General features: G+C 43.2%; 1 protein-coding gene across 1 annotated transcript in view; it reads left to right on the top strand.

The window, feature by feature from the left end:
* The window catches only part of LOC126282279 (odorant receptor Or2-like), a 44,152-nt gene that overhangs the window by 17,664 nt on the left and 9,628 nt on the right, over positions 1 to 16,860 (top strand). The window contains exon 4 of the mRNA XM_049981931.1: positions 10,240 to 10,395. Within this exon, the coding sequence (XP_049837888.1) occupies positions 10,240 to 10,395 (156 nt within the window). The remainder of the gene's footprint in view (positions 1 to 10,239; positions 10,396 to 16,860) is intronic.

Below are 16,860 nucleotides of genomic sequence, written 5' to 3' on the forward strand. Positions count from 1 at the left end.
AAAATATTTTCGCATTCGGAAGAGAAAGTTGGTGACTGAAATTTCGTAAAAAGGTCTCGCCGCGACGAAAAACGTCTATGCTGTAATGACTTCCATCCCAACTCGTGTATCATATCTGCCACACTCTCTCCCCTATAACGCGATAATACAAAACGAGCTGCCCTTTTTTGCACCCTTTCGATGTCCTCCGTCAATCCCACCTGGTAAAGATCCCACACCGCGCAGCAATATTCTAACAGAGGACGAACGAGTGTAGTGTAAGCTGTCTCTTTAGTGGACTTGTTGCATCTTCTAAGTGTCCTGCCAATGAAACGCAACTTTTGACTCGCCTTCCCCACAATGTTATCTATGTGGTCCTTCCAACTGAAGTTGTTCGTAATTTTAACACCCAGGTACTTAGTTGAATTGACAGCCTTGAGAATTGTACTATTTGTCGAGTAATCGAATTCCAACGGATTTCTTTTGGAACTCATGTGGATCATCTCACACTTTTCGTTATTTAGCGTCAACTGCCACCTGACACAACATACAGCAATCTTTTCTAAATCTCTTTGCAGCTGATACTGGTCTTCGGATGACCTTACTAGACGGTAAATTACAGCATCATCTGCGAACAGTCTAAGAGAACTGCTCAGATTGTCACCCAGGTCATTTATATAGATCAGGAACAGTAGAGGTCCCAGGACGCTTCCCTGGGGAACACCTGATATCACTTCAGTTTTACTCGATGATTTGCCGTCTATTACTACGAACTGCGACCTTCCTGACAGGAAATCACGAATCCAGTCGCACAACTGTGTCGATACCCCATAGCTCCGCAGCTTGATTAGAAGTCGCTTGTGAGGAACGGTGTCAAAAGCTTTCCGGAAATCTAGAAATACGGAATCAACTTGAGCGTTATAAATCTCCTCCTAAACCACTGAAGCGATTTCAACCAAACTTGGTACACGTATCATTTACTGTCTAGAAAGAACCACTGTGGGGGAAAGAATCACCCACCTTCCAAAGGGATGTGAGTGTGGGTGAAAAAGCAAGAAGCCCACAACGCAAGAATGCCCATTATTTAGTCGCACAGTATTTGTGCACGAGAGCACTTTGAGATTTGCAACAAACGTTACGCATACTTTCAAACCTTTATGAAACTTTTCTCTCTAACAGTATCCAACCCTACAAAATGATGGAAGGTCAAACGTTCACGGCTTACTACATTTTCGTTGATGATGCAGTAAAACTGCCGCATAATGCATGACATTTTAACTTTTTACTTCGTTGCTACTAACTCTATTGGCAACATTTTGTGCAGTGAGAATCCGCATCTGCCACTGAACATACTATGGAATCGTTTCATTGCATACACGCAGTTCAGGAGATGCGACGTCCTGAAAATTTAGCTGTGTAAAAAATGAAATTAATGGTGAAATTCGCTAGACATACAGGTGTAAAATGTGTACAAATAAGTGTGAAATATATCAGATGCATGTGTCATGTATCTGACATGTGTGCAGGTGGGAAATGCCAAGGGTAATAAGCTTAAAAGCTTACCCTATGTCCCTGGATCAAGTAGGTAAAAATACGAGGGCTAGTAGAAATCCTTGGGTAACAGAAGAAATATTGAATTTAATTGATGAAAGGAGAAAATATAAAAAGGCAGTAAATGAAGCAGGCAAAAAGGAATACAGACGTCTCAAAAATGAGATCGACAGGAAGTGCAAAATGGCTAATCAGGGATGGCTAGAGGACAAATGTAAGGATGTAGAGGCTTATGTCACTAGGGGTAAGGTAGATACTGCCTACAGGAAAATTAAAGAGACCTTTGCAGATAAGAGAACCACTTGCATGAAGATCAAGGGCTCAGATGGAAACCCAGTTCTAAGCAAAGAATGGAAAGCAGAAAGGTGGAAGGAGTATATAGAGGATCTATACATGGGCGATGTACTTGAGGACAATATTATGGAAATGGAAGAGGATGTAGATGAAGATGAAATGGGAGATACGATACTGCGTGAAGAGTTTGACAGAGCACTGAGAGACCTGAGTCGAAACAAGGCCCCCGGAGTAGACAAATTTCCATTGGAACTACTGACAGCCTTGGGAGAGGCAGTCCTGACAAAACTCTACCATCTGGTGAGCAAGATGTATGAGACAGGCGAAATACCCTCAGACTTCAAGAAGAATATAATAATTCCAATCCCAAAGAAAGCAGGTGTTGACAGATGTGAAAATTACCGAACTAACAGATTAATAAGTCACAGCTGCAAAATAGCAACGCGAATTCCTTACAGACGAATGGAAAAACTAGTAGAACCCGACCTCGGGGAAGATCAGTTTGGATTCCGTAGAAATGTTGGAACACGTGAGGCAATACTGTCCCTACGCCTTACCTTAGAAGTTAGATTAGGGAAGGGCAAACCTACGTTTCTAGCATTTGTAGACTTAGAGAAAGCTTTTGACAATGTTGATTGGAATCCTCTTTTTCAAATTCTTAAGGTAGCAGGCCTAAAATACAGGGAGCGAAAGGCTATTTACAATTTGTACAGAAACCAGATGGCAGTTATAAGAGTCGAGGGACATGAAAGGGAAGCAGTGGCTGGGAAGGGAGTGAGACAGAGTTGTAGTCTCTCCCCGATGTTATTCAATCTGTATATTGAGCAAGCAGTGAAGGAAACAAAAGAAAAATTCGGAGTAGGTATTAAAATCCATGGAGAAGGGAGAAAAATCTTTGAGGTTCGCCGATGACATCGTAATTCTGTCAGAGACAGCAAAAGACCTGGAAGAGCAGCTGAACGGAATGGACAGTGTCTTGAAAGGAGGATATAAGATGAACATCAACAAAAGCAAAACGATGATAATGGAATGTAGTCGAATTAATTCGGGCCATGCTGAGGGAATTAGACTAGAAAATGAGACACTTAAGGTAGTAAAGGAGTTTTGCTATTTGGGGAGCAAAATAACTGATGATGGTCGAAGTAGAGCGGATATAAAATGTAGACTGACAATGGAAAGGAAAGCGTTTCTGAAGAAAATAAATTTTTTAACATCAAGTATAGATGCAAGTGTCAGGAAGTCGTTTCTGAAAGTATTTGTGTGGAGTGTAGCCATGTATGGAAGTGAAACATGGACGATAAATAGTTTAGACAAGAACAGAATAGAAGCTATCGAAATGTGGTGCTACAGAAGAATGCTGAAGATTAGATAGATCACCTGACTAATGAGGAGGTATTGAACAGAATTGGGGAGAAGAGGAGTTTGTGGCACAGCTTGACTAGAAGAAGGGATCGGTTGGTAGGACATGTTCTAAGGCATCAAGGGATCACCAATTTAGTATCAGAGGGCAGCGTGGAGGGTAAAAATCTAAGAGGGAGACCAAGAGATGACTACACTAAGCAGATTCAGAAGGATGTAGGTTGCAGTAGGTACTGGGAGATGAAGAAGTTTGCACAGGATAGAGAAGCATGGAGAGCTGCATCAAACCAGTCTCAGGACTGAAAACCACAACAACAACAACAACATGTCCCTGGAACCATTTCAATAAAATTTGATACACCTATTAGTTACAGTGAGGAAATAAATACTGTAGGGGAAAGAGCCACCAGCCTACTACTGAGGTTAGTGTGGAGAGAGAAGGGAGGGGATGAGATGTGCAGACATTGGAGGGAGGAAAGAGAAGATAGGCACAGACAGAAGGAGGAGAAGCAGGAGAAGATGGACAACGATATGGAAGAAGGCAGACAGAAAGAAGAAGTGGGGAGAAATGGAGGGAGGAGAAGGCAGGGGATGCGATCGATAGAGAGATGGGGGAAGAGGTGAATATTAGACAGGTGGGGAAGGGAAAATAAACAGAGAATGGGAAGAGGAGGAGACATGCAGAGAGAGGGGAGATGATTGACATATAAAGGGGAGAAGATGAAGAGGGAGAGAAGAGGATGTACAGAGAGAGGACAGAGGAGGGAGAGTCGTTGAGATGGAGATAATCACAGATAGGAGGAGGATATAGACAGCGAGATGCGGAGGAGATTGTGGACAAATAGAGGAGAAAATATTGACAGAGAGTGGGGGAGAAGTAGGTGGACCGACAGAGGGCGAGGACAAAATGGACAGAGAATTGGGCGAGGAGAAGAGGGACAGAGAGAGTGGTGAGGAGATGACTGACACAGGACAGGAGAGAACATGCACACGGGAGAGAGGAGGTGATGGACAGAGAGTAGGGGGAGGGGCGATGGACAGAGGGGAAGAGTAAGAGGGGGGAGGACGTAGGTACAGACTGGAGGAGGAGGAGGAGCGGGTGGAGGAGCAGGAGGAGAGGGCCAGCGATAGAAACAGACAAAAAAAATATTAGAAGAGGAATCGGACAGAAAAGGAAAGGAGATGGTCAGACAGGAGGAGAAAAGGGTACACAGAGAGATGGAGGAATTGGACAGAGAATGGGACGGAGATGGACCGAGATAGGGCGAGGAGGCAACGGGCAGATGATATAGTATTAGAGGATGCAGGAGATGGACGGAGAGTGGGTGGTGGACATGGGAGAGAGAACTGTTTTGGGGATGGACGGAGAGAGGGGAAGGAGATGACAGACTAATAGAAGACTGAAATAAACGCAAAGCCGGGAAAAGCCGGGTACACGGCTAGTATAAGGATGAAGTTGAAACGATAGCTGAGGTGTGTGAGGAGGTGGAGCAGATTAGTGTTTGACCACCCATCGATAAAGAGATCGTTAGATGGGGAGCACAAGTTCGGATCGGAAATAATGAAAGAAATCGGTCGTGCCGTTTCAATGAACCGTGCCGACATTTGCCTGAAGCGGGTTAGGGAAATCACGGGAAACCTAAATCAGGATGATCAGGCGCGGGTTTGAACCATCGTCCTCCCGAATGACCCGACTCATTCGTACAAGCCATCGCCGACAACCGTGCTGCACAAAATTCAGAGCACCGTAGAACTTGTTGCAAACAAGGTTAGTGCACTAGAAAAGTTCCCCTGAAGCTGTGATAAAGTACACAAGACTGAAAATCTGATCATTGAGATTTCACACCAGATTGAACAGTAGCAAATACGTAAGAATCACAGTCTTTGGAATACTGGAAGAACCTACTGAAAGTATAGACGGAGAACTTTTCAGAATCGCCCGTGAAAAACTAGGCGTACATATTTCACATTTAAGTATGGTTAGGAGTCAAATCGTGAGAACCAGGATGTTAAATTCCACAAAACCAGAACCTATCATAGTAAAATCCCCGTCTTACTGGAAATGCTCGGATGTTCTTAGGGCAAGGAAGAAACTGAGAAATCAAACGTAAAGACTATACACCGAAGGAAGGATGAAAATATTGAACAGTGCCGTCTCTCTCGTTGGATGTTTGTAACAAGTATGGTAGGTTAACCGTAATGACAGCTGTAGAAAAGAAATCAGTGAGCAAAAACACGGAATTTACACGCACAAGATGTTTGAACACAAAATGATCTTTTATTAATAGACATTTTATTTGGTAGTATTTTTCTTCAAAATCGTACACTTGGCTTGTATAGTGCTCCCTTTAACACTACTTGTAAATTTACAGTTCAATATGAAACAAGTACTAATATTGTCTTAATTTTAATATTACGCCGTTATTATCACGTGGTTTTGATAGTCATTAATAATTTACCACCAGATTATCATTTTACTTGTTATTAACATAATCTTACAGATACTACTTCCCTGCTTTTCGTACTGTTTCCTTTGACATTATTACTATTTACTCATGTTTCAGTATAATGTACTGTAGTTGTTTTAAAGAAATGCATTTTTTGCATGCTGCACATCGAAATTTTTATTTTTATTTATGCACCCAGACCCATTTCACCTTTTTTTACTAGTCATCTTTAGTGGGTGTCCTGAAATATTACATGATTTGTCCATTTTTACACATAGGTCATGGTTTCACATCTAGGTTATAGATTTAAAAATACTTCCTTAACGTTTTTTGTGAAATAGAAAGGTAGTGACAGATAACTTTTAATTCATTGCGTCTAAGCAATCTGCTTTTTCTCATCTGGCAACAAGATCGACATCTTACAGTTCACTTTCACATGTAAAAATGGCGAAACGCGTCTGGGTGCATAAATAAAAATAAAAAATTTCGATGTGCAGCATGCAAAAGAGGCATTTTCTTTGAAGCAACTGCAATTTATATACAGTTGCTGCGAAAATACCCACTACAAGAAACGTTTTATACTGTATTGTTCTTACCCTTTCCTTTTCGTGATTATTTTTAATTCGTGTTTCAATGTAATCACTATATTTTTAGCGTTTTATTGTACTTTTATACACTTATCACCTAGTTACCGTGTTTTAATCATTTATCAACCAAAAAACCTCCAAGTTTCACGCTATGTATTTGGCGAAAGTGCCTGATTTTCAACCCCCCCCCCCCCCCCCCCCCCCTCTTCCTCTCGCATCCCCAGCTCGGTGGTGCGCCTTTACTTTCCCACCGGCTCGTAATCCCATTGGTTTGGTGCTTGCGTCACGACTGTCTCTGGGAGATCCATTCCCTTGCCTTCAGACATAGAGTGTAAATGATGCACCATGGCTCTCCACTACAATTCGCGCTCGCCAACGTGCATTGCAGCCGTTACTAACATGTCCACTGAAATAAGCCTCTCAACATAATATGTCCCATATGAGTAAGATAGAAGCAGTCCAGTGCTAGACGGCTCTCGAGCTTTCAATTTGCGGTCTCAGTTTTTGAGCCTTAGTATTAACAAATAATCGTAGCCAGAGCTATAGCCATTAATTTTCTAAAAAATAATCCTACGGTGCCAAAATTTTGACATGTACTTTCTTCCCAACAGTTACACTGGTTTAACTTGGGCCAACTAACCATAAGCAGTCACTCATAAGTTTACCGATACATGCACAAGCAAATTTCCAACTAGAGTAACTAGCACTGATCATATGTTTGCACCTGCCTTGTCAGCTCACGAAGTTGTTTATTGACAGAATAGAAAAATCCAAGCACTTTAAAATCTCTCTTTGGTAATGGAGTTACTGTTTTCTGAAATCATGAGGTTTTTACAGACAGATGGCATTACGAGGTTTTCGTTGCCTACGATCTATATGTGGATATCGTATGCCAAATTTATTGCGGATTGAGTTAGTAGCACGGAAGTAATAAACGTAAACGTCATGTTGGGTGCAATAGTTTTTCAATTATTAATGATACATATCTACTGATCTATGGTGGGTAAGTCGTTGATGCCTCCACAGCGTATGTTGTCTGCTTACATGACGTACGCGTACGAAGTTTGGTTGAAATCGGTCCAGTGGTTAAGGAGGAGATGGAGAACATACATACCCATACATTCATTTTGCAATATGTATGGATTAAAATGAACCTCCTTACATCGACGAAGACTTTGTAATACCCATTTACTATACAGACACATATAAAAAATTAATTTTTGTGACTTTTCATGCTTTCCCGGCGGATCTGTTCCAAATACGCTTCTCTGGTTTACCGCCGGATGGTATTGTGTAACTCAGTAACACAACAGTCGCGCCTCGCAGCAGCGACAGCAGCAGCTACCACCACCTGATGATGTCGAGCAGTTGAATCGATGAAAAATTGTGCGAGTTACACAATACGATACGATGGAAAACCCGAGACGCGTATTTGCAATTCATTTTTTGTTAGGAATAGTAGGGAATCAGACAAGCATTTTTGAATCATTGTGTGATAAGGGTGCTGAAGGATTGCAATAGCAGTCAATGTGGCAGGGACATTCCCCCATCTCCCACCCCCCCCCACCCCCCTCCCAACCGCCATGCCACTCCATCTCAGCCACAGGAGGAGTAACAGGGGGAAACTGCGAAAGCGACTAATTTCAATAGCAGGGTAGTTGTACTGGATACGACTTGATTTTATGTTTCACATTTCTCAACAATATAGACAAAAACAAAATAACTTTTCAATGTTATCTATTTCTGGCGCACTGAAGACGTAATTTAAATTTTATAAGGTACAACCTGTTGCGACATACGCAACCACTGTCACAGATTTCCGCGCGCAGGAAGCTACGTAATTTTGACTCATTTAGTTTCGTGGTCGAAAAACACGTTTTCACATACAAATATTAATTTATATATTGTAGCACTCTTGCAACCCTATTATACTTGATAAGCAATGTAGGCATACTACATGGTTTTAACATTAAAGGTATTTTTCTTAAAAACGTTAATTAACTTGTATATCGATCAGTCCCAATTTCACACGCAAAGGGGCTCTTTCTGCTCGAATAGTAAATCTCTCATGCTACCTAAAGTGTCGTTCCCTAATTTAATTCCCTTAGCATCGCCTGAGTTAATTCGATTACAATCCATTATTCTTGTTTTGGTTTTCATGATGTTGGTCTTAGGTCGTCCATTCAGGACAATGTCCATTCCGTTCAACTATTCGAACTCATTTTCTGTCTCCGACAAAAGGACAATGTCATCGGCAAACCTGAAAGTTTTCATTTATTTTCACTGAAGCTTAACTCCTACTTCAAATTTTTCTTTGGTTTACTTGTTCAATGCACAGACTGAATACCACTGGTGATAGGCTACAACCCTGTTTGACTCCGTTCTCAACCACTGCTTCCCTTTCGCCGCCCTCCTCCCTCACCCCTCGACTCGTATACCTGCCGTCTGGTTTCTGTATAAGTTCTAAATAGCATTTCCTTAACCTATTGTCTAAGATGAGTCATAGGATCAGTATTGCTTTACTGTTCCTAAATTTTTCCCGAATCCAAACTGATTTTCCCAGAGGTCAGCTTCTACCAGTTTTTCTAGGCTTCTGTACAGCATTCGTGTTAGTATTTTACTACCACTACTCATTAATCTGATATTTTGGTAGATTTCACACGTGCGAGCAAGTGCTTTACTTGAAACTGGACGTTATATTCTTCTTAAGGCGTGAGGGTACTTCACCTGTGTGATACACTAGATGGAAGAGTTTTGTCACGGCGACTCCCCCAAGGATAGCAATAGTTCTGACGGAACACAATATTCTGCTACTCGCAAAAACAGCTTCGTATACAAGGTGGTGAAAGAACGATGTACCAAGGAAAATGATAGGAAATGGAGGCTGTAAAGTAGGGCTTTTGACATTTTTAAAAATATCGGCAATCCTATACATCGATATATAAGGAATATCATTATCGGCTCTCGATATATTGGAAAAGAGTTAAAGATATATCGACGAAAAATTGTCAGCATACTGGCCCATAGAAATGTCGGCTGCACATTGTAAATGAACTGAGGATTTTTACCGGTATATTTAAGTGTTGCTTTATTGTTAGATATTCTATACATCAACAAGCTGCCTGCCTGCCGATTCCCTTAGAGCAAGTATTAAAAGAAAACGATGCACATTCACGCTTGGCGATAACGACCCTGCTAAAAATGGTAACTGCATGTAAGTGGGACAGTAAAAAGTGTGGGATGATTCCATCGTTCGGTTTCGAGGCATATTGTATTTGTCTGGAACACTTCAGTGTTTTTGCATTTTTGTAAACACCAGCGAAGTAGCAGCTGTAGTGTCAAAATTGTGCGGTAAAGTTAAACGTTGCAGTTTCTGTTGGTAGCGCCGATTGGCGATTGCGTCAGAATTTCTCCTCACATGTCTCCAACCACCACAAAAACCAGTCTTGTCGTTACATTATGGTCATCTTTTCCCCAGTTGTTTTTGAAGAATGCTGATGTGAAGAAATAGTACACTAGTTGCATAAAAAAACGGTGTTTTAATGCAATTCCTCCACATCAGAAATATTTTTACTTCATTCACGCCACCAACCACCTACCCCCCCCTTTCCCAGTGCAATCGTACTTCTCCCATGTGTCACCTAAACTAGCTTGACACAGTCAAGGAGAAAGAGTGGACGCAGTGGAAGCTAAAAAAAGTAGTAAGACACCTGCACACAGTGAAAGTAAAATTATTTTCCGCCGAAATTTCCAAAGAACATTTCATATATTTACCGAAATTAGCGAAAAAAAAGATAGTATAAAATAAAAGTATCGGCACTCGATATTGCTGTTTCGATATCGATATATCAGGGAAATTTATTGCTTATACACATCGACATTTTTGGAAAAATATCGATGTATCGATAGCTTATTGACAGCCGTGCTATAAGTGTATTTAATGAGGGGCAGAGGAATGAGAGATTTCTCTCCCGCCGCTGCTGTCGTTGCCAGACCACTGCTGTGACGTCACTGTGCTGCAGAGCGCGCGCCTGGCGCGGTCAGCCTACTCCTGCGGGTGGCCGGGAGCCCCGCAGTCGCTGCGGCGGGCCGTGCTGATCGTCATGTGCCGCACGCAGCGGCCGCTCTCGCTCACGGCCGGCAAGTTCTACACCATCTCCAGGACCACCTTCGTCCGGGTAAGGCAGCGCGCCATCCAGCGGAACCAACGAGTTAACAGCGTCCAAGTGTGAACTCCTCATCTGCCAGGCGGTAATGTGCAGGCTCCAGGTTTTCAGACACCAGTGCCAGTTACAAACTTCCGTTGACCATCTTAGACATATACTAACACTATCAATGCGAAAGTAACTTTGTCCGCTAAGCTTTCACATTAAACCGCTAACCTATTCTGATAAAATTTGGTAAGGCGATAGCTTGAAAGTTGAGGAATAGCAAATGCTATTTTACAAAGTACCATCTTGTTGTGTAAATACACTCCTGGAAATGGAAAAAAGAACACATTGACACCGGTGTGTCAGACCCACCATACTTGCTCCGGACACTGCGAGAGGCCTGTACAAGCAATGACCACACGCACGGCACAGCGGACACACCAGGAACCACGGTGTTGGCCGTCGAATGGCGCTAGCTGCGCAGCATTTGTGCACCGCCGCCGTCAGTGTCAGCCAGTTTGCCGTGGCATACGGAGCTCCATCGCAGTCTTTAACGCTGGTAGCATGCCGCGACAGCGTGGACGTGAACCGTATGTGGAGTTGACGGACTTTGAGCGAGGGCGTATAGTGGGCATGCGGGAGGCCGGGTGGACGTACCGCCGAATTGCTCAACACGTGGGGCGTGAGGTCTCCACAGTACATGGATGTTGTCGCCAGTGGTCGGCGGAAGGTGCACATGCCCGTCGACCTGGGACCGGACCGCAGCGACGCACGGATGCACGCCAAGACCGTAGGATCCTACGCAGTGCCGTAGGGGACCGAACCGCCACTTCCCAGCAAATTAGGGACACTGTTGCTCCTGGGGTATCGGCGAGGACCATTCGCAACCGTCTCCATGAAGCTGGGCTACGGTCCCGCACACCGTTACGCCGTCTTCCGCTCACGCCCCAACATCGTGCAGCCCGCCTCCAGTGGTGTCGCGACAGGCGTGAATGGAGGGAAGAATGGAGACGTGTCGTCTTCAGCGATGAGAGTCGCTTCTGCCTTGGTGCCAATGATGGTCGTATGCGTGTTTGGCGCCGTGCAGGTGATCGCCACAATCAGGACTGCATACGACCGAGGCACACAGGGCCAACATGGCATCATGGCGTGGGAAGCGATCTCCTACACTGGCCGTACACCTCTGGTGATCGTCGAGGGGACACTGAATAGTGCACCGTACATCCGAACTCTCATCGAACCCATCGTTCTACCATTCCTAGACCGGCAAGGGAACTTGCTGTTCCAACAGGACAATGCACGTCCGCATGTATCCCATGCCACCCAACGTGCTCTAGAAGGTGTAAGTCAACTACCCTGGCCAGCAAGATCTCCGGATCTGTCCCCCATCGAGCATGTTTGGGACTGGATGAAGCGTCGTCTCACGCGGTCTGCACGTCCAGCACGAACGCTGGACCAACTGAGGCGCCAGGTGGAAATGGCATGGCAAGCCGTTCCACAGGACTACATCCAGCATCTCTACGATCGTCTCCATGGGAGAATAGCAGCCATCATTGCTGCGAGAGGTGGATATACACTGTACTAGTGCCGATATTGTGCATGCTCTGTTGCCTGTGTCTATGTGCCTGTGGTTCTGTCAGTGTGATCATGTGATGTATCTGACCCCAGGAATGTGTCAATAAAGTTTCCCCTTCCTGGGACAATGCATTCACGGTGTTCTTATTTCAATTTCCAGGAGTGTAGTTCAACGTAGTCAGCGCTTACACAACTTTCCCATTAGAGCGCGCCCCGCTAAGCACAACAGCGCAGGCGCAGCGCTCGTCCGTCTCCGCACTACGAGACAGCGCTGCCTTAGAGACGGACCAAAATCTGCTTCCGCCGACCCGCGTATTAATATGTAACGCAGCCAATGAGATCGCTGCTAACGTAGAACCTTTTCTCCTCGCGGATCACACTCGCGCAGTGATACCTGAACTCTCGAGGTTTTACAACGAGTGTACAGACCTCCGATTAGTCAGTCTGCATTAGTCTGCATCAGTCTGCATTAGTCTGTAGTCCAGTTTCAGTCTGCACCTAATAAGATTATTATATTCCTGTACGTAGCCATAAAGAGAAATGTATGTCAAGTATCAGAGACATGTGAGAATAAGATTAACGTACCAAGACCAAAGGAACTTCAGATTGTCATTTGTAAATAGCACCCAGAACCAAGTTAAGCTATTTTTATGCTTGTTATTATTTTAATAAATGTGTGTGGAAATTAATCAAGTTATGTTTAAAGTTGGTCACCGTCAATCTGCTACTCTAAGCCTGCAAGTGGCATTTCTATCGTCTGACCTAACGGCAGAAGCTGAACACGCCACGATAAGACCACGAGACATATATCTGACACTCGCCTACTTCGTTAGAGTGACAAGTCAAATAATCTGATGGTGTGTGTACCGAAGGTCTTACAGTACGCACACCACACATCTTTTAGAGTATTATTAACTTTTTTTAAATATACTACTCATGAGTGACATGCAGACGACGCTCACGCGATGGTGGGCGATTCCCATACAGATTATTCCGTGCCAGTTCCCAATGTCACTGTGCACGTGGCTTTCAACATTGCGTTCCTATAACACCTCACGTAGCTGGAGAGTTTTGGTGGAGGTACAACAACAAAATAGCCTGGTAAGCCGGAGAACCCCATTTAAAATTATTGCTAAAAGCTCCGCAAAAGTAAGTCTGATTCAGCGCGTGGTTCTAAGAGATCTCAAGCTGAGAAAGTTACTCGAATGCAACAAACCTCAGAGAACCTCATGTCAACTGGAACATGGATGTAGAAAGTCAGGAGTCCTGAAGAGCTACGGAGCATTTTAGACTGCAGGAGTCACGCGTCTCCTATAGCTTCCGAGGCGCTTGAAGACTCACAGGGACGGCGTCATTTAAAGGCTGTACGATAAACAGATGCCGTGACTTTACAGGTGGAACGTGGAGGCTTTTGGTGTGGCAGCATTTGATTATGATCTATTAACTAAATATGTTGATCATAAATTAATAATGATATTGGGAGTGATACCTCCAACACATGAAACCAATGTAATAAAATTTCACACTTCGTATGCCACAGAAAACTAATATAATCAGTGTCTGCTTAATTGATTAACATAATGTCACCAGTGGAAAATTGCTCCTGTCGCAGCACTAAAAAGACTAATATCCCCCTGTTTTAAAAGACTCCTACTCAAATGTGGGTTTCCACCTGCCTCAGTCTACCTTCCTCATAATTTTTAAAACTCCCCCCTCCCCATTCTAAAGAAACGGCACGCGAACACACTGGCGCTCTTTTTAAAGTGCAACTCCGATCTTACTTACACAAACTCCCCTAACTGCAACTCGCTCACACGCAGTAGTCCATCGCTGAAAGTCACTCATGCACATCCACTTCTACTTTTCCATTGTTCCTCATTCATTCAGCCCTAAGCATTTTCATTATCTCTTTGTGTTTCTTTAATTTTCACTGTAGGAAACACCGTCAAAAAATAGTTCAAATGGCTCTGAGCATTATGGAACATAACTGCTGAGGTCATGTCCCCTAGAACTTAGAACTACTTAAACCTAGCTAACCGAAGGACATCACACACATCCATTCCCGAGGCAGGATGTGAACCTGCGACCGTAGCGGTCGCGCGGTTTCAGTATATAGGCATAGAACTGTTCGGCCACTCCGGCCGGCGACGACAGCCTCATTCTGCCAACAGCTTTGCCAACAACGTGCAGGAGGAGACTGAGGTTTTGGGTCCTCACTTGTCCTTGAGGCGGGAAAACTGCCCGTAATGGTGGAAGAATCAGCAATGATCAACGGCATGAGGATGCAGAAGAGAATGGAAACCACTGCATTAAAGACGTACAGAGTGTATCAACGGGATTTGCGGCCTATAACTGAAAAAGATTCATGATGATCTCTCCATAGGCAAAAGATTTTGGACTAGTCCTCCATTCGGATCTCCGGGAGGGGAGGTGACCTTGAGGAAAAGATTGAATTACCAGCGAAAGCATAACGTTATATGAGTCGGGGCCTGGAATGTCAGAGGTTCGATTACGGTAGGGAAGCCAGAAAACCTGAAGAGGGAAATTCCAAGGCCCAGTCCACATAAAGGGGTAGGGGGGCAGTGAAGAAAATGCAAAGGGGACAAGGCACAAGGATTCCTGCTCAGATGAGTATAGGATAATATCAACAGCAGCAGAAAATGTTGTAACGGGAGTAGGATTTGTCATGAACAGGACGGTAGGACAGAGAATCGGTTACTGTGAACAGTTGAGTGTTAAGGTTATTCTCAATTGAATGAACAGCAAACCAATATCAACAACTATAGTTCAAATATACATGTCCTCGGAAGCAGAGGATGAAATGAAAGAGAAAATATATGAGGATACTCAACGGGTAACAGTACGTAAAGGGAAATGAAAATCTACTAGTCATGGGAGATTGGTATGCGGTTGTAGGGGAAGGAGCAGAAGGAACGATTACAGGAGAATATGGGCTTGGTACTAAGAATGAAGGACGAAAAAGACTAAATGAGATCTGCAATAAATAGTAATAGAGGACACTCAAGAATCACAAGAGGAGGAGGTATACTTCGGCAAGCCTGGCAGATCCGGGAACATTTAAGTTAGATTACATCATGATCAGACAGAGATTCCTAAATCAGATACTGGATTGTAAGGCATACTCTGGAGAAGATGTAGACTAAGGTCACAATTTAGTAGTGATGACGAGTGGGCTGAAAGTTAAGAGACTAGTCAGAAGAATCCATGTGCAAAGAAATAGGATACGGAAGTAATAAGGAATGAAGAGATACCCTTGATGTTCTCTGAGACTATAGATACTGCGATGAAGAATAGCTTAGTAGGCAGCTCAGTTGAAGAGGAATGGACCGGTCTAAAAAGAGCAAACACAGAAGTTGGAAAGTAAAACATAAATACAAAGAAGATAACTGCGGAGAAACCATGGGTAACGACACAAATACTTCAGTTGATAGAAGAAAGATGAAAATACAAAAATGTTTAGAGAAATTCAGCAACAGAGAAATACAAATCAACTAGGAATGAAAGAAATAGGTAGGCACGGAAGCTAGGGCGAAATGGCTGGATGAAAAATGTGAAATCAGAAAAGGTATTATTATCGCAGGGACACTCAGTGTACAGAAAGGTCAAAACAACCCTCGGTGACATTTAAAGCCAGGGTAGTAACATTAAGAGTGCAACGGGCATTCCACTGTCGAGTGCAGAGGTGAGAGCTGATAGGTGGAAAGAGTACATTGAAGGCCTCTCTCAGCAGGAAGACTTGTCTGATGTATAGAAGAAGAAACAGGAGTTGATACAGAGGAGATGGGAGAGCCACTATTAGAAACAGAATTTAGAAGAGCTTTGGAAAACTAAAATTCAAGGTGAAAGGATATAAATGATAAAATTCGCTGATGACACTGCTGCCCTTAGCAAAAGTCAATAATAATTACAAGATACAGAATGAAATCAATAGTGCAATGAGTACAGAATATGGATTGAGGTAAATAGAGGAATGAGAAATGAGAAGTAACAGAATTGAGAACAGTGAGATGCTTAACATCAGGATTAGTGATCACGACTTAGGTGAAGTTAAGGAATTCTGCTACATAGACAACCCAACATAGACGCAGCAAGGAGGACATAAAAAGTATATTAGAAATGGCAAAAAGAGCTCTTCTTGCCAAGAGAAATCTCCTAGCATCAATTAAAGGCCTTTATTTGAGGAAAAAACTTCTGAGAATGTACGTGTGTACCATATAGCATTGTATGGTAGTGAAACATAGAGTGTGGGAAAACTGGAAAATAGGAGTATCAAAGCATTTGAGATGTGGTGATAGAGAAGAACATTCAAAATTAGGTAGACTGATAAGGACGGGAATGAGAAGCCTCTCCGGAGAATCTGCGAGTAAAGTAATATACGGAAAACATTGACGAATAGAAAGGACACGATGGGAGGACATCAGTGAAGAGGTGACGGAATAACTTCCATGGTCCACTCTCTTTCTCTCAGACTGTTCATGTACCTTCGCTGTTTCACAATCACTATCTGATATCTTCCGTTATTTATTACTTTTGTACGTTCAGTGTCTCCTTCTCCCTCAGATTAAATAAGTGCAAATATTTTTCATGCCAAAATTTATGGGAAAATTTTTACCGGTGCGGGGGGAATAAATAATGAAGGCAGCTGGTACCCTACATCTCACTATGTGTTCTAAGACCGGAGCATATTCGACTTTTTTGTACTCTAATAGAATAATTTTTATCCTGATCCCCTTGTTTTCACTGTCACAGCGGGGAAAGCCAGCCACATTAAAAGAGTTTTATCGGTCAGTAAAATTTTGATGGTTTCCTTATGTGGAACTGAAATTATGCAGATTAATTTCACACCTCAGACCGTATTCTGCGTACAAACAAATTTTCATTGTGCTTCACTATGAC

The sequence above is a fragment of the Schistocerca gregaria genome, chromosome 7, assembly GCF_023897955.1.
Source record: "Schistocerca gregaria isolate iqSchGreg1 chromosome 7, iqSchGreg1.2, whole genome shotgun sequence".
NCBI classification, from domain to species: Eukaryota; Metazoa; Arthropoda; class Insecta; order Orthoptera; family Acrididae; genus Schistocerca; species Schistocerca gregaria.